At 42.0% G+C, this 20,650-nt stretch overlaps 2 protein-coding genes across 6 annotated transcripts in view; both read left to right on the forward strand.

Moving 5' to 3' along the window:
- Positions 1 to 7,325, forward strand: part of gpcpd1 (glycerophosphocholine phosphodiesterase 1) — a 61,641-nt gene extending 54,316 nt beyond the window's left edge. For 3 of the 4 annotated variants that reach the window (XM_062957936.1, XM_003215279.4, XM_062957949.1), the window contains one exon: positions 5,711 to 7,325. In XM_062957936.1, the coding sequence (XP_062814006.1) occupies positions 5,711 to 5,900 (190 nt within the window). In that variant the 3' untranslated portion in view covers positions 5,901 to 7,325. Of the gene's footprint in view, positions 1 to 5,131; positions 5,170 to 5,710 lie in introns of all 4 variants that reach the window. The other variant, XM_062957948.1, reaches the window with a different exon arrangement.
- A 12,065-nt stretch (positions 7,326 to 19,390) lies between these two features.
- Positions 19,391 to 20,650, forward strand: part of LOC100565548 (beta-soluble NSF attachment protein) — a 34,448-nt gene continuing 33,188 nt past the window's right edge. Inside the window, exon 1 of one of the 2 annotated variants that reach the window (XM_008115211.3) lies at positions 19,391 to 20,380. In XM_008115211.3, the coding sequence (XP_008113418.1) occupies positions 20,274 to 20,380 (107 nt within the window). In that variant the 5' untranslated portion in view covers positions 19,391 to 20,273. The remainder of the gene's footprint in view (positions 20,381 to 20,650) is intronic. The other variant, XM_003215248.4, reaches the window with a different exon arrangement.

Genomic DNA, 20,650 nt, shown 5'->3' on the forward strand with positions numbered 1-20,650 from the left:
GCAGCAAAAACACAATCAAAGCACCCCTGACAGATGGCCATCCAGCTATAATAATAATAATAATAATAATAATAATAATAATAATAATAATAATAGAGTTGGAAGAGATCCCTTGGACCATCTAGTCTAACCCCCTTCTGCCGTCATGCAGCTTTCATATAGCAAAAGCACAAAGCATCCCTGACAGATGGCCATCCAGCTTCAACAACAATAACGACAATAATAAAGAGAATTGGAAGAGACCCCTTGGGTTATCTAATCTAACCCCCTTCTGCCTTCATGAAGCCTTTGTGCAACAAAGGCACAATCAAAGCATCTCCTGGTCCTGGCCTTGCCTCTGCCTCCTCCTCCGCTGCGTCTACTGCATTCTCCGCTTACGGTGAGGCCTCTGTTCACAGCGGACGCAGAGACGAAAGCAAAGCCAGGGACTCTGCTGCCTCACCTCCATGAGTGGAGGCCTTGCCTTGCCTTGCTGCAAGCAGAGGCCTCGCCTCGCCCAAGAGGCTGCGAAGGCAAGGATGCAGAGGCGAAGGCAAAGCAAGGGACTCCACTGCCTCACCTCCTCAAGTGGAGGCCTTGCCTAGCCGCGAGCAGAGGCCTCGCCATGAGGCCACGGAGGTGAAAGCAGGGCTGGGGACTCCACTGCCTCACCAGGGCAGAAGACCTTCACTCGAATATAGGCCGAGGGGGGCTTTTTCAGCCCCCCAAAAGAGTTAAAAAATTGACTTATATTTGAGCATATACGGTAAATATTTACTGAACCATTAAAAATAACATTCTAGCCAACTGATACTACATGCAGGGCAAATTGTAATCAAAACATAAAAGTAAGATAATAAAAATAGATCACTTTAAGCAATAAATAGCACCTGCCAATTAAACTCTCCTACAGGAAAAAAGTATAGAATTCTGTTTTAAATTGCCTGTTAACAAGACATATTAGATGAATTCAAATGTAATGCATGCATCACCGAGACCTGGTTGGATGAGCTAGGTGGGGTAAGTCTTATCTAGCTTTGTCCTCCAGGTTTCAGGGTGCATCAGCAGGCCAGGCCTGGAGGGAGGGGAGGTGGGGTTGCGGTGATCTTTCGGCAGTCCATCGCCCTGGTCAGATGCGCCATTCTGCAATCTGCTGGGTTTGAGTGTCTCCACTTGAAGGTGGGTACCCGGGACAGTTTGGGGATTCTACTGGTGTACCATCCACCCCGCGACACAGCAGTCTCCCTGTCTGAGCTAGAAGAGGTGGTCTCTAGCATGGAGTTGGGTTCCCAGCGCCTGATAGTGCTGGGCGACTTCAACATTCATGCTGAGGCCACCTTGACAGGAGCAGCGCAAGAATTCATGGCCGCCATGACGACCATGGGACTGTCCCAAGTAATATTGGGTCCCACTCATCAAGCTGGACATACACTCGACCTGGTTTTTGTTGCGGGCGACGGTTTGGTCGGGGCGGAAGAGCAAATTATTCTTCCATTGTCATGGTCCGACCATTATCTGATCAGTTTAAGACTCACCGTGTCCTCAGACCTCCGCAGGGGTGGGGGGCCATTAAGATGGTCCGCCCCAGGAGGCTTATGGATCCTGATGGATTCCTGAGGTCTCTTGGGGATCTGCCTGTCAGGGAGGCTGACGATCCTGTCGATGCCTTGGTCGACCGCTATAATAGCGAGATGACCAGGGCAATAGACACAATCGCCCCCAAACGTCCCCTCTCGCTGCGTGGAGTTGCCCCAGCCCCTTGTTTACTGGGGAGCTGGCAGAGAAGAAACGCGTTAGAAGGAGATTAGAGTGCCGCTGGCGGACAACTCGTGATGTCTCTGACCGAGCATGGTCTAGAGCCGCTATTAGGGCCTATTCCGCGGCGTTGCGGGCAGCCAGGAAGGTTTTCTCGACTGCCCGCATCGCGTCTGCAACAAATAGATCTTCAGAGCTGTTTCGGGTTGTTAGGGAGCTTCTCCACCCTCCTGAGGCTGGGGGGGGCACCTGACAATTCGGCAACTCGGTGTAGAGAGTTCGCTCACCACATTGCAGACAAAGTCGCTCAGATTCGTTCCGACTTGGATGCCGGCCTTGTTGCAATGCCAGGGGAGGTAACCGAGGCATCTGTCTGTTCGAGCTTGTGGGATGCATTTCAGCTTGTGCAGCCTGATGACATGGACAGAATCCTTGGAGCGGTGAGGGAGACCACCTGTGCCCTTGACCCTTGCCCATCCTGGCTTTTAAACCAGGCCAGTGGTGGGTTAGTAGACTGGTTTGTAAGGATAATTAATGCCTCTTTGGCACAGGGTAAATTTCCGTCTTCCCTAAAACAAGCAATAGTGAGGCCTGTCTTGAAGAAGGTTTCTCTGGATTCGACCAATCTAAGTAATTACAGACCAATCTCTAACCTTCCTTTCTTGGGCAAGGTCTTGGAGCGGGTGGTTGCTTCTCAGCTCCAGGGATTCCTGGAAGATACTGATTTTCTGGACCAATTGCAGTCTGGCTTCAGACCCGGCTACAGTACCGAGACGGCTTTGGTCGCCTTGGTGGATGACCTCCGCAGAGAACTGGATAGGGGGAGTGTGACCCTGCTGGTTCTCTTGGACATCTCAGCGGCTTTCGATACCATCGACCATGGTATCCTTCTGGGACGGCTCTCCGGGATGGGTCTTGGGGGTACTGCTCTACAGTGGCTCCAGTCCTTCCTGGAGGGTCGTTCTCAGATGGTGAAGCTGGGGGACTCCTGCTCGGACCCCTGGCCATTGACCTGTGGGGTCCCGCAAGGTTCTATTTTGTCCCCCATGCTTTTTAATATCTACATGAAACCGCTGGGTGAGGTCATCTGGAGTTTTGGAGTTCGGTGCCATCTCTGTGCGGATGACACCCAACTCTACTACTCTTTTCCACCTAAATCCAAGGAAGCCCCTCGGATACTGGACCAGTGACTGGCCGCTATGTTGGTCTGGATGAGGGCGAACAAGCTGAAACTTAATCCTGACAAGACAGAGGTCCTCCAGGTCAGTCGTACATCTGATCGGGGTATTGGGTGGCAACCTGTGCTTGACAGGTGGCAACCTGTGCTTGCACTCCCCCTGAAGGCGCAGGTCCGCAGCTTGGGGGTCCTCCTGGACCCGGCGCTGACACTTGATGCTCAGGTGTCGGCTGTGGCTGGGAGGGCCTTTGCACAATTAAAACTTGTGCGCCAGCTGCGACCGTACCTCAAGAAGTCAGATCTGACCATGGTGGTCCATGGCTTAGTTACCTCTAGACTTAATTATTGCAATGCGCTCTACGTGGGGCTGCCTTTGAAGATGGCCTGGAAACTGCAACTAGTACAACGCTCGGCAGCCAGGTTTCTAACTGGAGCAAATTACAGGGCGCGTTCAACTCCCCTGTTCAAGGAGCTCCATTGGCTGCCGTTTATTTTCCGAGTCCAATTCAAGGTACAGGTCATTGCCTACAAAGCCCTAAATGGTTTGGGACCCACCTACCTTCGTGACCACATTTCCCCCTATGAACCTGCACGATCTCTTCGCTCGTCAGGGGAGGCCCTCCTCTTGCTCCCACCACCCTCGCAGTTGCGGTTGGTGGGGACGAGGGAGAGGGCCTTCTCTGTCGTGGCCCCCCGGCTCTGGAACTCGCTCCCCAGGGAGATTAGGCAGGCCCCTACCCTCCTCACCTTTCGGAAGAGCCTGAAAACTTGGCTCTTCCAACAGGCCTTTGGCAACTGATCTCCTTAGTAGGATCGACCTGTTGTCAGCTAGAAATAGTCCCTTGTGTACGCCTTCCCCAGCACTTTAATGGGAATTATAGCTTGGGTAACCACCCCTCCCTGATGATACCGACATAATTTGAACTTTCTGCCCAGTTCCTTTTGGAGCCAACCCGAGATTTTATTATAGCTTCGTATGTGATTTTTATGATCTGTTTTATTTTTATTGTTTATTCATTTGTTTATTGCTTTGTTTTTATATTGTTGATGTCCAGGCTTGGCCCCATGTAAGCCGCCCCGAGTCCCTTCGGGGAGATGGGGCGGGGTATAAAAATAAAATTATTATTATTTATTTATGGAACTAATAAAACTACTTGAGATTTGTTTCATGTTCTGTGTTTTCTTCTTTATATTGAACATGACATGACTTCAAAAGTTGGTGGTATTCAAACTAATAAGTTGTAAGAACTACCATACATTTGCGGTAGGTGAGTGGGAGGAGGATTGGAAAAAAAGAAGAGCAGTTGGACACAGCCTGCAAACTATGGCAGCTGCATAGACTTTACAGAGGATATGCTGGCAAAAAGTACATATATAATTTGGTTAGCAGGTCCTCCAGTAGGTGTGTTGAAAGCAAATTTCCCGTCTTTGAGGAGATTAGCTAGTGGATGGTCAGCCAGGCCATGCTGGTCATAATAAAATGCCTTCTGAAATGTGAGCAATGGCTATTATGATGAGGCTCGGGGGACCTGAAGAACACCATGCATTATGGATGCGGAGTGTGCCGGATTTTCCTGGGTTAACAAAGTTGTATGTGGCTGTTCGAAGTTGTTAAGCAACATCTGAAGTACTGCTTTCCAAACATTTAATGTTGGTGGCACATTTTTTAGACATGCATTATTTTGCGACATAGTACTTCAGTTAAGCCATCCCTTTGTAAGTTATACAGTCATGTACATAAATTGTCATAATGAAATGTATGGGGATGCAATATAACTCATGAAAATCTTTCACTTGTATTTTAAAAAATATATTTATTTAACAAAGACTCAGCGATTTCTCATTACGTTCATGCAACATACCTATTCAGTACAGCCGACACACTTGAAAGTGTCACGATACACAGTTTGGAAAGCTCGGCTCTAGAGAGTCATACTTCTACCCTGAGGATAAAGAACATCTGTAAGGTGTTGGCAATGACCACAATTAGGATATAAAACTAGCCCTTGGAAGATAATGAGTTCTAAGTCCCATTTGTCATGATCAAAATAGTCAACAGCCTGAAATGTTGGGTGTTCCAGTCCAGCAGCATCTGGAAGGGTACACACTTCCCATTCCTGTTTCTGACCAAAATTAACTCAGTAATCACTTCTTGAACAGGGTCTCTAAATAGGGAAGTAACTAGTTTAGTCCCTGATGACTGAATTCCTCTTCTTCTAGACATTCACCAGATCCTCCTTTTCCAAATGATGTGACAGGTTTGTACTTGCTTTCTAGAATGGCTTTTTAAAAAGCATTTAAGCAGTCCATGGGGGAGTCATGATGCTTTCTTCCCACTCAGCTTTTTATTATTCCTTTTGATATTTTTGAACGCTTTTGATGTGGAAGCAAAGTTTTGGAGTTGCTCATATATCTAAAACAATGAAACTATATAGCATGGCATGGAAATAGTAGGTAATGTCTGTACCTTGTTTGGATGCATGTACTCTGAAAGCTGAATAGCAGTATAACATTGTAATGTCTAACTGCTAGAAATATGAGATGCCAGAAGTTTTTGTTAGTCTGTAACTATTTGCTCAAATATCTCAAAACTTGGTGACATACTAGTTGCAGGCTGGCTTACATCTGAATTATCACTTTAATGCATTTGAGAATACAAGAATATTTCCAGTTAAAGTTATTTGCAATGTAAACTATGCTTATACTTGAAAAGAACTTTTGTGGCATTCAACTTTTGTTACACTACTTAAATATCACTTTGCTATAGTTTGGCTTTACATTAAATACGTTTCTTCTTAGGATTTATGACTGGATGCCTGAACAACCAAATGTATTCCAGACAGAGCAGCTAGAACGTCTGAAGAAGGAGGTACCAGAACTGAAAAGCTGTGTTTGTCCCACTCTTAGCCACTTCAGTAGTCAAGGTCTGTGTAAATGTGTTAGTAATGATCCCACAAGACCAAGAAGGATTGAAAGTACAAGCAGTTAGTTTCTGGTGGACTCTTAAGCAGTAAGAAATGCTGCTGTTGTGTGTGTGTTCATTTGTTTCCACTGAAGAATGCTAGTAACGCCTCACTCTTCTTGCATCCAAAATTAAGCAATAATGTCTGACCCACTGTAGGATATTCAGTCATTGCTAGATCCAGCGCAAATGCTTGGCCAGTTGTAATTATTCTGTTCTTGTCTGCAGCTGTTATATATTCAGAGCTGACCACTTTCAGATGGAATCTGTGTACTGTATGTAACAAACGCACCTAGTTTCTGTGCAGTCTGAAGTGCAATACTTTCTTAAGTCGCCAGGATGTAAATTGCCAAATATCACTGTTTAATTGATTAGGTTGCAGCACCATTGGAGCAAACTGTACTGTATAAAATCATATTTGGTCCGATGAAAAGGTACCTCAAGTTCACGCGTTTGCACTGATCCGTACACCTATACAGATGCATGCCAGCATATTGCAATATCACAATTAGTCTTTTCATTTTTTAAAAAAATCCTGTTGCTGTTAAGCTGCCTTTGTCTTGTGTTTATTTTGCCAGATGTAATGATGAATGGTGTAATCTCTGTTTAGCAACCTACAAGTGAATAGCACCCCTTCTCCTTTTTTAGTATCTGAATTTTGCTTAAGCTCAAAATGTCGTAAATCAGTATAAGCCAAATTGCAAGGGTGTGACTCTGAAGTTGAAAAATTGTATCATTGTTGTTAAATGTTAAATGCACAATACAAAAGCCAGTAAATGCATGACGCTTTGGATGTCTCTGGTGGATCTTGTTCCCTTGTGGTGCTACATGGAACAAGGGTGGCAAGGACTGCCTGAAAACACTTCAATCTTTGCTGAAAAACCACAAGCCTCTGTGTGTAGATGTAGCTACATGAGATTTTGTCATTTCATTCTTTACTTCTAGCCACTAGCAAGTGCATTTGAAAAAAGAAAAAAAGTGAACTTCATTTTCAGAATGTAATAGAATCTCAGTTTGGCTAATGTACACTGTATATAAATTATTAAGGAATTATGATGAGTATTTTGTCTTGTATGTACGTTTGCATGTTGTTACCCATACCTCTACAATAGCAAGTAATGAGAGTGAACTCTGCAACTTTTTGCTAAAGTGTTAAATACATAATAAAAATAATAATAAATATTTATTTTTCCTGCTATTGCAAATCAACCATTGAAACAATAGCGTGTATGATACAAATCTTGTCACTGCTGTACAAAGCTGATTCTATAAAAGTTCAATAAATGCAAGTATGTACATGGTTTTGGGTCTGTACTACTAAGTTGTTTGAGGGGAAGTTGCCTGCTTCCTGTTGGTTTGTACTGAAATTCCTCTTTTCCTCCACAAACAACACAATCTTGAGAAGCTTGGGAACTGTCTTATTTTAAAAATAAAATGCATTTTATATCTACATTCAATCTATCTTTGTGTTTAATGTCTATATAATGATGTAAATGTCTGTGCGTATAAGAGAAAGAGGGGTGAAAGCAACACCCACATGAAAAGTGAGGAGTGTGCAGTCTTGGTGGGTATGAGGCTCCCAAGCTACATTTTCATAGTCTTTTAGTCTCCCTAATATTTGCAGAGAACAACAAAAAGGCCACTATCAGATTTCAGCACCATGAAAAAGCAATTTGCCATCATGGTAGGAGTTGACATCTCCTGTTTCTAATGCTCCCACATACAGAGGTTGATGGAAGAAAAGCCCTGTTCCTTAGAAAGACATGAGTAAAGCAAAAGCAGCAATAGCACCATTACCCTCCTCCTGATGGCATAGAACGTGAGGATGATGGGAAATAGCACAAGCAGTGGAGGCGGAAGTAAGATGGGGATTCTCAACACTGCACTGAGAGAAAAGGCAATGCTCTTTCCACTCAAAAGGAAGGCAAAGTGCAGTGGGGAGAGCCACGCTTTCCTTACATCTTTGCCAGGGGATGTCCAGTTGCCTCTTCTGTCACCACACTGCTATACCTAGGAGATGGGGATAAAACAAGGAGGAAGAGAGCCCTAGTTATTATGCTGTATTGTGGGAAACCACCCTGAATGTGTTGTTTTCTCTCTCCATTGAGATCAGTGGGAGGTCAATAGTATTTTTGTATCTTTGCTTTATGCATACCTTTTGCATGGGGATGTATGCTCACGTCTTGCTACTGACCTCCTTCCTCTTTCTCAGGTGGGCCAGAAAGCACAGGAGGAACAAGGACTTTTAAATGTACTGCTGGAAACCTTATGAAGTTGCCTACATGTGGAAGTGCCATTCAAGTCAGATTCCCATTTCTTGGGCTTGAACCATGAGCTTAAAGATCAAGAAATTTAGATTTTGAATCAATTTACAATTTAAAAATAAATGATGCTGTTATCCCCTGTGTCTTAGCAGCAGCAGAGGAACACATTATTGAACATTAAATATATCCAAATTCATAGCATTCTGTTTTTTAAATTTGTGTTTGCATGTATGTTCTAGTAATGTCTTCAATCTGAATGCTCAACTTCTGCCCAAAGGAGTTGTGATGGAGGACTTTTAAATTCCTAGAAAAAAACACCTCTCTAGGAATTTCTAGGTCTTCCAGCACAATTTTATGCTAAAAAAATCAACTAGAGGCCCAGAAATTCTTAGAAAGTTTCTTAAGTGGCTTTTTATTTGCAGCTTTTCCACTTTTTCAGATGCCTTAATCACAGTGAATTGGTAAGGCTGACTATAATAGAAGATGGATGACCATAATAGAAGATGAATGTGAAGTGAACTGCTATATGATTTTTCCAAGTTCATTCATATTGAACCTTGTCAAGCACTGACTCTCATTAAAGTATATGAAGCACTCCCTGTTACATGAACCCATTGTCATACTTAGGAGAGTACTTTTTACTAATAAAACATCATTTTGCCTACATCCTTACCACTGTTCTTTAAGAGGGAATCATGAAAGTTGATGCTTTTACAGATACTGAAGCTGAGATTAACTTCTTAACATTTACATGAGCCTATGGTAAAGAAGTAAATCTTGACTTAATGCATGTAAAAATAGAGCATTTCAAAAGCTCTGCGGATAAGATTAGGATAATTTTTAATGTTTTGCATTTTTGATCTTTACAGCAGCAACAAAAACTTTTGCATTAAAGTGGAATTTTGCAGATAATACAACACTTTATACATAAGAATGTTTTTTGTGCAATTTGCTTGCATACTGTATGCAAAAAATGTGCACCAGTTTCCCCCCGGGAAATATCTGGAAGACCAAAGTTCAGGAACCACAGCTTTATATGCTTTTGTCTTCAGTTTGGTGGGTCCCCAGAGTTCAGAAAGCAAAACAGCAGATAGTGTCTTCTGCACCCTGCATTGTTTGTATTTCGAGATGTCCACAATACCTTTGAAACAAACCTAAACTAATTTTTTTGAATCCTCAATTTACACTCTAAAATAATGGTTTTCAATTTTGCTTCCCTAGATATTGTTAGACTGACACTTCCAGTATCCTAAATTATTTGTGATACTGGCTGGGATTCCACGAAGTGAAATCCAACTGCAAGTTAGAAACAATGTTCTAAAGTTTGCAGCCTTTCCCATGTCAGCCCGCAACTCAAGTTTATGAAAATAAGTATTTGGAACAAAATGTTCCATACTTCAGATTAAGCAGCTTTAGCTGCGAATGGAAGCCATCCAAATCTTTTTTTAAAATTTCATAAAGACATTTCCAAACACTTCATGTTTGTCCTGATTTAAAGGTCACTCCATGATATGTTGGCAAAATGTCAGTTTTTCCCTAGTGCGTTGGAAGTGACATTCTTTAAAAGGTGGATTTGGGATCTACAAAATTAGAGATGTGCACGAAAAAATTTCCTTCATGCTATCATTTTGTTTCGGACATTCGTCTACATAAAACGAATGATGACATTTTCATGGGAAACGAAAGACAACAAGAAAATGAAAGCTGCACAGTCATCATGCTGGCTTTCATTTTCCTTTCATTTTGGCCCCATAACAATAAGCAGGTACTGACAGAGGGCTGCTTTCCCATTACAGCTGATGTGTACCAATGATGTTAATAATAATAATGATAATAATATAAATAAGATAGGACCCTGAGTGGGAGAGGAGTGCCTCCCCATTACATCTGATGTGTGCCAATGGGTGTTGTTAATAATAACAATAGTACTCTGGGGAAGACCCATACGTTTAAAAAGTTGATGGGCTAAAAGGGATCGAAATGCTCTCCGTGTGTGGTGATTTTCACCCCTCTAGCTCAAAAACTGAGGGGGGAGGGGGGAGCCTCGGAAGCCCTCCCATTGCCGCCAATGGCATGAAAATTTTCATGTTTTTCGTTAGCCGGATGAAAATTGGTGTCGTATAGGCAGCCTATTTTTGCTAGCGGGAACCAAATATTAAAATGAGATGACATGCATGAAGCTACACAACAAACGGCAATTCCATACAAAAACACAACACTGTTGACAATCCATATGTCAGGCAATTGGCCTTTTAAAACACGTAAGTGCCCAGCTGAGATACTGCAACTCCTGCCATCCTTGAGTGCTGGCCATGCTGGCTGGGGTGAATAGCAGTCCAACACCTTCGGTGAAGATACAAATTCCCTCATCCTGGTATTTAGAATTACATCTTTTTGAAGTACTGTTGGTTCTCCATATCCACAAGTTCTGCATCCAAAGATCCAAACAACCACAGTTCCAAATTATTCACACACAAAAAATCAAAAAGCTTAATTTGGCTGCATGCCAAGCATTACCCTTCTGCAACCTCCCACCATTTCACAGACCCTTAAAAGGCACTCTTCATTTTATAGTAGGGATGCCATCTTACTACCCCATTGTATGTAATGGGAAATAGAGCATCCACAGATGTTAGAATCCAGAGAGTTCTGGAACCAAACCCCAGCAAATGCTGAGGGCAGGAAAATGTAAAATGACCTCACTTGTGCCTCTTTTTCCAGAATACCTTTCAATATTTATGTGGAGATTCAAGAATAGTTCCAAGAATGCAACACCATGGAGTAAACCTACAGAGGAAATTGTGATGGGGAAATTACTAAGTCTTAGGGAAAGAGTTCTTGGACACACAATGTAACAAAATTTGGGGGGGGGATCTGTTCCTGATTTGAAAGGGTTATTTCCTGTTTAATTGTGCTGTACTTATTTTAAAGTAGTTGTTATACTCCAGAAACTTTGTTTTTGTGGCTGTCACAAATTATGTTGAATTGGTTGAGACTCGATGAGATATTCATTGAAAAACTATAGCAAAATGTGCTGCAGAATGTCCCACAAAAACAAAATTTTTGCAGTTTAATAAACTTTTCCCATGTTTTTATGATAGAACTAAATAGAAACATTTATAACCCAGGATCAAAAATCATGTTACATAGTGTAATGAGATGCATGCTTTGGCAACCAAGCAAACGCTGGCTAAAAGGCCCATTAGCCCTAAAAGAGAGTTTGTAGATGCATCTATACTGTAGAACTAATGCAGTTTGACACTGCTTTAACTGCCATACTCAATGCTGTGATATCATGTGAATTGTAGCTTTACAAGGTCTTTAGCCCTCTCTCCCAAAGAGTGCTGGTGCCATGGCAATAAAGTAGTGTCAAACCACATTAATTCTACAATGTAGATGCACCTCAGGTCTATGTTCCTCACTCAAATTGTTTGCTACTGCCTCCTCTCTGACTAGCTATTTAGGCTGCCATCCTAAATAGAGAAAATATAATTTCCAATATGTCAAGGTTTCACATCACATCTGAGCAGAAGAAGGTACATCTCTCCATGCAAGGCCGTATCCACATGACTAGATCAAGAACTAAAAAGCTACAGTTGCACTACAGAATGGAGTGAAAATATTGCTCATCCAGATATAATTATGCTATAACTTATTTATACTTTAATTTGGGGAAAGAGAATTAATTAGTTCCAGGTTCTACTCCCTAGCAAACTAATGCACGCAAAGTCCTCCAAACTCCCTGATTTCCACTTCTCTCTGGCTCTTTGCCACCCAACCCTTCAGAGCTTAGACTTCATGTGAATTTTTAATCTCATTTCAGCAGCTAAATCAATAGTTTATGGAACTCAAATGCGACACATTTTTTTAAAAAAAGGAGCAGCTGCAACAGAGAAGAGGGAGAAAATGTTCCCAGCTCAAAACTGAACCTTGTAGCAAACATCTAAGGAACATTCAAAGCCATGTGGTCTGGCTGCAGCATTCCTTTGCAAACAGTAAAAAGGGCAATCAGCGGGGACATTCTAAGTTAAACATAACCTTTGCATTCAAATATTTTGTTCTTCTGACCTGTACTGAGATGGTGTTTTTTTTAAGTATTCTTGCCAGAAATGGTGGAAGAGTGAGGAGAAATCGAATAGAGAACAATATAATGGAAGCACAGCAGTGGACAAAGCATGCTGAAGAATAAATAGGCAATTCCTTTGCTTTCATTCATTACACTCTTCCAGGGAAGATTTGGCAAAACATTTCGAACAGATGCCACAATGAGCAAAAAGGATTCTTTGTTCCCATCCCCAGTTGTTGTATTCTACTTTTAGATACCTTGTTTTTATTATTTTCTTTAGTTGTGTGCCTTCAAATCAATTCTGACTTATTCCGACCCCAAGATATTTTCTTGGCAGGGTTTGTTCAGAGGATATGTACCACTGCCTTCCCCTGAAGCCAAGATATTGTAACTTGCCTGTATCACATCAATAGGGCCTTTGCTTCCCATTCCTTTGGTCCTTAGTTGTTCTGGCTACTCCAAACTTTGTCTTTTTAGACTTGATGTGAAGATTCATCATCAGGCCAAACGGAGCCCCCAGATGGCGTAGTGGACTAAGTGACTTGAAGGTTGGGTTGCTGACCTGAAAGTTACCAGGTTCGAATCCCACCTGGGGAGAGTGCGGATGAGCTCCCTCTATCAGCTCCAGCTCCATGCGGGGACATGAGAGAAGCCTCCCACAAGGATGGTAAAAACATCAAAACATCCGGGCGTCCCCTGGGCAACGTCCTTGCAGACGGCCAATTCTCTCACTCCAGAAGCAACATCAGTTGCTCCTGACACGAAAAAAAAAAAATCAGGCCAAACAGATTCCTATCTCCTGCCCACATTCTAGTTTCAGCTACACAACTAGCTGACAGGCAACTTCAATTATGACATAAAAGAAAGAGATTATGACATAAATACCTGGTTACCACCACAGACCATAAGTGGCTTTCTGTGCTATACATAGTAATCTAGAAATAGAGTTGGAAGAGACCATAACGGCAGAGACCATAACCCCTGCCATGCACGAACACAGAATCTGAGCACTTTCCAACAAACAGTCATCCACAACATCTTTTAAGTTTCTTCCCTCTTAAAGCAGACCTGAATGAGACAGGGTTTCAAACAGGGGACACCCTCAAATAAAAGCCTATTTTCTAACAGACCTTCAGAGGACAATTCTCTATAAGGTAGGTCACATGTCCATCCCGTGCATCCCATCTCTACCAGTTTAGCATGGACAACCCGCTGTGATTAATGTGTTGTTGAAGGCTTTCATGGCCAGAATCACAGGGTTGTTGTGTGTTTGCCGGGCTGTATGGCCATGTTCCAGGACAGAATACTTCTGGAACATGGCCACACAGCCTGGAAAACACACAACAACCCTCCGTGATTAGTCTCCTACCACCCCATTTCTTTCTTTCTTAAGTCATGGATAGTACCAATGCTATTGACTTTTAGCCACCAAGCACAATCTTATTTTTGTTTATTCACCTAGGAATTTAAAATATTTTAGAACATCTTAAATAATTTAAAACATCAGTTTTGAAAGCTTTCCATGCTGCCTTGTGTTGTTTTACTGCAGTTTGTTTAAAAAACTTTGTAATAAGTACATTCCCTTGGAACTCAAGCACCACAGCAGACATCAGGATCCTGTTTCCCTCAGGCCCCTTCTACACTGTCATATAAAATTCAGATCATCTCCTTTGAACTGGATTATATGGCAGTGTAGACTCATATAATCCAGTTCAAAGCATATTATGTGGATTATCTGCTTTGATAATCTGGATTATATAGCAGTATAGAAGGGGCCTCAGTGATTCCCAAACTTTGGTCCCCCAGATATTATGGATTTCAACTCCCAGAAGCCCCAGTAATTTTGTCAGGAATTCTGAGAGCTGAAATCTAAGTCCCCTGCTACACTACCATATAATCCAGATTATCAAAGTAGACAATCCACATTATCTGCTTTGAACAACATTATATGAGTCTACACTGCTATATGATTCACTTCAAAGCAGATAATCTGGATTTTATATGTCAGTGTAGATGGGGCCTAAAACATCTGGAAGAACAAACTTTGGGAATCATCTGACTCTAGATGGTGTTGGACTATAACTCATATAATCTCTTATGAATGGGCCATAATATTTGGGATTCAGGGGCACTAGAACTCAAAAATGCCTAATGTGTCATCCTTGTTATAAGAAGTGGTTCATAAATATTATTAAAGAAATATATACATAACATGGAGTTTAATTGTATTGTTGTGTATTGACATTGAATTCTGCCAGTTTTGTTAGCCACCTTGAGTCCCTTCGGGTGAGAAGGGCGAGATAGAAATTATGGAAATAAATAAATAAATAAATAAATATTATGAATATTGCCTGAGAAGCAAATCCAACTGTGTTCAATCGCTTTACTCACAGGGCAGAAGTAAAAACTTTTAGGATTACACCATTATTAAGTAACTGCTCAGTCGCTCAATAGGGTTTTGATATTGTTGGTTACATTAGTTAGTTCCCATGGGAAGCTGTGGGATATTTAAATCAAATAAAGGATACATTTCAGTCTGTACAACAATAAGTTCATAAAGAGCAGCACATACATATTCACAAAGAAACTTTGGTGTGAATCATCAGACCTGTGGGAACATGAATTTGAATATTTTTCCCTGTTGAGGTTTAAGAGATACTTATGAACATATCTCTTTAAGCAATTATTATTAATGACTTATCAACATCCATGAATTTGCAGTTTTCAAAATTCTAGTCTGAAATTCTGCTGTTTATGACATCTCCTGAAGAGAACTTAGAAAAGTTCCTTTTTGAGACTTCCAGAATTTCCCATTTGTCAGTGCAATAGATATAGCCAAAAATAAATAAAAAACAACACGAGCATAATTAAAAATGATTTCTCCCTGAAGCACTGTTCTTAAATTAAACATGAGCAATAATTTTGTGCCCAGAAATAACAGCAGATTGATATAACAATATTATTGATATAAAATATTACAATATATTGATACAGTACAATATAGTAATTTATTACCAGTATTGTACAATGCTAATATAATATTGTATGTAAATTTAATTTGTAAGCCGCTCTGAGTCCCCTTCGGGGTGAGAAGGGCGGCATATAAATGTAGCAAATAAATAAATAAATAACTCCTGGTGTATGTGTTTTGCAATTATAGCAGTTTAATATCACTTTAATTGATATGGCTCCATCCTGTGAAATCTTGGAGAATGGTGGAGGAACTTAAAATTATATCCTGAAGAGCTCCACATTATCTGCTTTGAACTGGATTATCTGAGTCTGCACTGCTATATAATCCAGTTCAAAGCAGATAATCTGGATTTTATATGGCAGTGTAGAAGGGACCTTAGGCAGAAATTAGCCTTTGTATTTATTTGCAGTGCTCTTTTATGTATTTTGCCTAGCACGTCTTCCTGCGCTTCAATCAGTTTAATAATCCCTAACATAATTTTGAATAACCCCAATGTTTAATTTAAGGTCATGCCGATGCTGAGTGCCATAAAACTATCTGCTGCTACATTTGGAGAAAGGGTCTGTGGTTTTTGCCTGACCAGCAAAGGGGTCCATGAAACAAAAAAAGCTAAAAAATACTTATCTTAGTGTTGGGCGAGTGGGCTTATTAACAAAAGACCCTCTCCATAAACGTACAGCAGAGTAACTTAGCAGCAGCAGTGTGATCTAGTCCCAGTAGCCAAAAGTGATAAAAAGAACAAAAACACACAAACCAATGTTATCTCTTCCTTAGGAGACTTTCCTTTGTAGTAAAATACTGTGGCTGCACTATTTACAAGAACAAGGTTTCCATAACACAAATAATGTTCTTTATTCTTCCTTCTTTGCTTCAACACTGGGCTTCTTTCTCATGCAAATAAACAGTTTCGCTCTCATAGTCTCCTCTCACACCGAACTTACACAGAAGGTTCACACAGTAGCTTTACACACAGCAGCCTTCACACTGGAGCTGCTCTTACCGAAGCTTCTCACATGAGGACTTTCTCACACTGGGGCTTTCTCACACTAGGCCTTCTTCATACTGAAGCATTTCATATTCCTCAGGATGACACTAACCTTGGCCCTTTAACTCTAACAGGCTTCTGACTATTCACTCTACAGTGCTTGACTCACATTTTTGGAATTAAACAAACCTAGTTAATTTTTAATGCTTCTGACAGTTAGATCATTCTTACAAAACTCTCTGCTTTATGAATGGGCCAAGGCTTATGTGGGGATGTGTGACAGGAATGGAATCCTCTTGATCCCACCGCTGCCACCAAATGTGGAGATGTGTACACAGATGTGGAATCCTCTTGATCCCACCACACACACAGATACCACCAATTATAAAGATGTCTTATGGATGATGACTTTAATTAATTATTTATTTAATTATCTTCTTCGCTGCCACCAATGGAGGAGATGTCGGCAGATGGCACTGGTTCTTTTTATACCTTCTTTGTTTATTTTACCTCAGATGTTGATGTTGCTTAACTTAGTACAGGAGTATGACAGAGACTTAGATGGAATAAAATTAAAACAAGTTTATTGCATGTACAGAGCTTGATGGTTTCTTATAACTTTTTAAAGGCACTTAGCTTAATGGTTACAAACAGATATGAGGTGTTCAAACTTTCAAAATACTTCTTCCTCTCAGCTAAACTAAAACCTGATCCTCCTGGATCTACTGGGATTAACTTTCCCTAATCCACAGCCTCTGTAAATGACCCTAAACAAGTCCCCTAACTTGCTTAGTCTGGCCTAATAGAGGTCTGTCCCTCTGGTTCCCTTCAGTCTTGAAACCAGACTGCTCCCTGTGATTTAAAATCACAGACTGTCTAAAATAAATCCTTTTATTTTAGACCTGACTCAAATTCTTTTATTTGAGCCACCCTGATCCTCCACATGAGAATCAGTCTTCTTCCTGCGACTAAAAATCACAGACTGAAACTGGGTTTTAAAACATTCCCCTTTTCCTTTCCAAATGGTGGTTGGCTCCGCCCCCATTGTCATAGCAACCGGTTCTTCAATGCTGGTATTAACAGCTCTAATACTCACCATTTTAAATTTAGCCAAACCTGACTGTTTAAACAAAATCAAATAAACATGTCATCCATAAATTAAAACATCACACTTCTTTACAGCTTACTGCATGGTTTTAGAAATAGAGCACTTTTAAGTCTCCTCCCAAGGAGATACAACTTTAAATGCCGTAGCTCAATTGGGAGTGGTAATTTGGCAAGACACCAGCGGCAAAGGCTAAATGCTGTAAAACTGAATCTCCTATGATATCAGAGCATTGAGCCATGGCAGTTAAAGTGGTGTCAAACTGCATTAATTCTACAGTGTAGATGCACTCTGAATTACAGGTTCCAGGATTCCACAGGATAGAGCTGGGGCAATTACAGAGGTATCAAATTGTGACAGCTAAAAGATATAAACACATGGCAGGTGTGTATATATATGTGTGTGTATATATATATACACATACACACACACACACACATATACATGAAATCCTAACTATGGGCTGGCTGCATATTGCTGCTGTTAATTACTTTACTCGTGTTTCTCAAGGGGTTCTGTGAACCTACTCAAAGAGCCCCAGCTTCAGCACATTTCAGGAGAGCGATATCTCAAAAGATTGGGCTTTCTTGAAGCTTATGGTAGCAGAGGTAGCGTCTTCCAAATCAAGACACTAGAATACAGCTAGTTCCAGTAATACTGGGGTTTAAAAAACAGCACCTAATTCTGTGGAGTAATTGTGTCTCTAGGACAGGAGGTTGTTCTCAAAGCCTTGACAGAAACAGCAACACTGACATTCAGTGGCCATTCGTGGGAAGCACATCACTGAAAATAAACCAATAATGTCCTATTTATTAGGCTCCCTTTTGTTTAAAATTTCCATCCTCCTGCCCTTGGGTTTTTTAAGAGTGCTGGGAGGCCTACTTTCTACAATGGACAATCTTATTTCCCACGATCCTAAACTTGTGAAATGCCTTTTCATTCAGCACCTGTTACTGCTATTTGGAAACCTCTTGAGAAAAAGCTGCCACATGATGATCAACGAGAGATAGATAACTGGCCCTCTGGGCATTTTTGGATTGCAAGTCATTTCCCAGGATGGTCTGAGTGGGATCTGTAGGACAAGAAGATCTGCTTGCCCAGTCCTCGTTTAGGGGACACACAAACCACGAAATTAAGACTAAGGCTGGATCTACACTGCCATATAATTCAGTTTCTAATCGCAGATTACCTGCTTTGAACTGGATTATATGAGTCCACACTGCCATATAATCTCGCTCAAAGCAGATAATTTGCAATTAGAAACTGGATTATTTGGCAGTGTAGATGGGGCCTAAAATGCCATTTATAATTTCTTAAACAAAATAGGATCAGCTGAAGGAACACACTGAATCTAGCCAAATGCAAGGATGGAAGGAAGGAAAGAGGGAGGGAAGGAGGGAGAAAGAAAGGATACAGTAAGGAGGGGGAGAGAAAAGAATAATAGTAGTAATAATAATACTAATAACTTTGTTTGTAACCCACCCTACTCTTAAAAATGATTAAAGTGCAGAGCTGTGTCATTAATTGGGGCTAGGCATCTTCAAAAGTTTGTCTAAACATCCAAGTCTAAGAAAAAGAAGGAAAGAAGGAAGGGAAAGAGAAAGGAAGGAGAGAGAAAGAATGGAAGGAAGATGGGACAGAGAAAGGAAGGAAGGAAGGAAGGAAGGAAGAGAGAAAGGGAGAGATAAAAGAAGAAAGAAGAAAAGAGAAAGGGAGAAGGGAGGGAGATAAATAAATGATAGAGTAAGGAAGGGGGAGGGTGAGAGGAAGGAAGGAAAGAAGCAAGGAAGGAGGGAGGAAGAAAGGAAGGGAAAGATAAAAGAAGGAAGGTAGGGATGGAGGGAGAGAAGGATAGGTTAAGGAAGGGGGAGAGAAAAGAAGGAAGGAGTGGAGAAAAGGAGGAGAGAAGGAAGGGAGAGAGAAAGAGGAAGGAAGGAAAGAAGCAAGGAAGGAGAGAGGAAGAAAGGAAGGGAAAGATAAAAGAAGGAAGGTAGGGATGAAGGGAGAGAAGAAAAGGATAGGTTAAGGAAGGGGGAGAGAAAAGAAGGAAGGAGTGGAGAAAAGGAGGAGAGAAGGAAGGGAGAGAGAAAGAAGAAGGAAGGAAAGAAGCAAGGAAGGAGAGAGGAAGAAAGGAAGGGAAAGATAAAAGAAGGAAGGTAGGGATGAAGGGAGAGAAGAAAAGGATAGGTTAAGGAAGGGGGAGAGAAAAGAAGGAAGGAGTGGAGAAAAGGAGGAGAGAAGGAAGGGAGAGAGAAAGAGGAAGGAAGGAAAGAAGCAAGGAAGGAGAGAGGAAGAAAGGAAGGGAAAGATAAAAGAAGGAAGGTAGGGATGAAGGGAGAGAAGAAAAGGATAGGTTAAGGAAGGGGGAGAGAAAAGAAGGAAGGAGTGGAGAAAAGGAGGAGAGAAGGAAGGGAGAGAGAAAGAGGAAGGAAGGAAAGAAGCAAGGAAGGAGAGAGGAAGAAAGGAAGGGAAAGATAAAAGAAGGAAGGTAGGGATGAAGGGAGAGAAGAAAAGGATAGGTTAAGGAAGGGGGAGAGAAAAGAAGGAAGGAATGGAGAAAAGGAGGAGAGAAGGAAGGAAGGAAGGAAGAAGGGAGGGAAGGAGAGATAAAAAGGATAGAGGAAGGAAGGGGAGAGAGAGGGGAAGGAAGGAAGGAAGGAAAGAATGGAGGGAGGGAGTTAAAAAGGAAGGGAAAGATAAAAGGAGAGAGCGAAAGAAAGGATGGAGTAAGGAAGGGGGAGAGAAAAGGAAGGGAGAAGAGGAGGAGAGAAGGAAGGGAGAGAGAAAGAGTAAGGGAGAAAGGAAGAAGGAAGGGAGAGAGGGAGAGAGAAAAAGGACAGAGTAAGGAAGGGGCGAAAAAGAAAAGAAGGAAGGGCCTCCCTCTCCCCTTTCCGAAGGGCTGCCGAGGCGGGGCTTGGAGGGCTGCTCCTCCTCCCGCTCCATCCCTGCTCCATCCCTCCTCTTCTTCCTCAGAAGCGCATCCCTCCTGACTGGATCGCCGCCGCCATGGACGCCTCAGTGGCGGGCGAGAAGGAGCGGGAGGCCGTGCAGCTGATGGCCGAGGCGGAGAAGAGGGTCAAGGCCTCCCACTCCTTCCTGAGGGGGCTCTTCGGGTGAGAGGGGCCTCCGGGGAGGGAGAGAGGGAGGCGCCCTTTCCCTCGCCTCAGGTTTTGGCGGGAGGGAGAGAGGGATGTGATGGTGCATTTTGGCCAAGCTGGGAGGCAGTGTGATGCCAGGCCTCTTCCACACAGCCCCATAACCCAGAATATCAAGGCAGAAAATCTCACAATATCTGCTTTGAACTGGGATATCTGAGGGCCCTTCCACACTGCCATATATTCCAGTTCAATGTAGATTTTATACAGCTGTGTGGAAGGGGCCTA

Source organism: Anolis carolinensis, chromosome 1, assembly GCF_035594765.1.
Source record: "Anolis carolinensis isolate JA03-04 chromosome 1, rAnoCar3.1.pri, whole genome shotgun sequence".
NCBI classification, from domain to species: domain Eukaryota; kingdom Metazoa; phylum Chordata; class Lepidosauria; order Squamata; family Dactyloidae; genus Anolis; species Anolis carolinensis.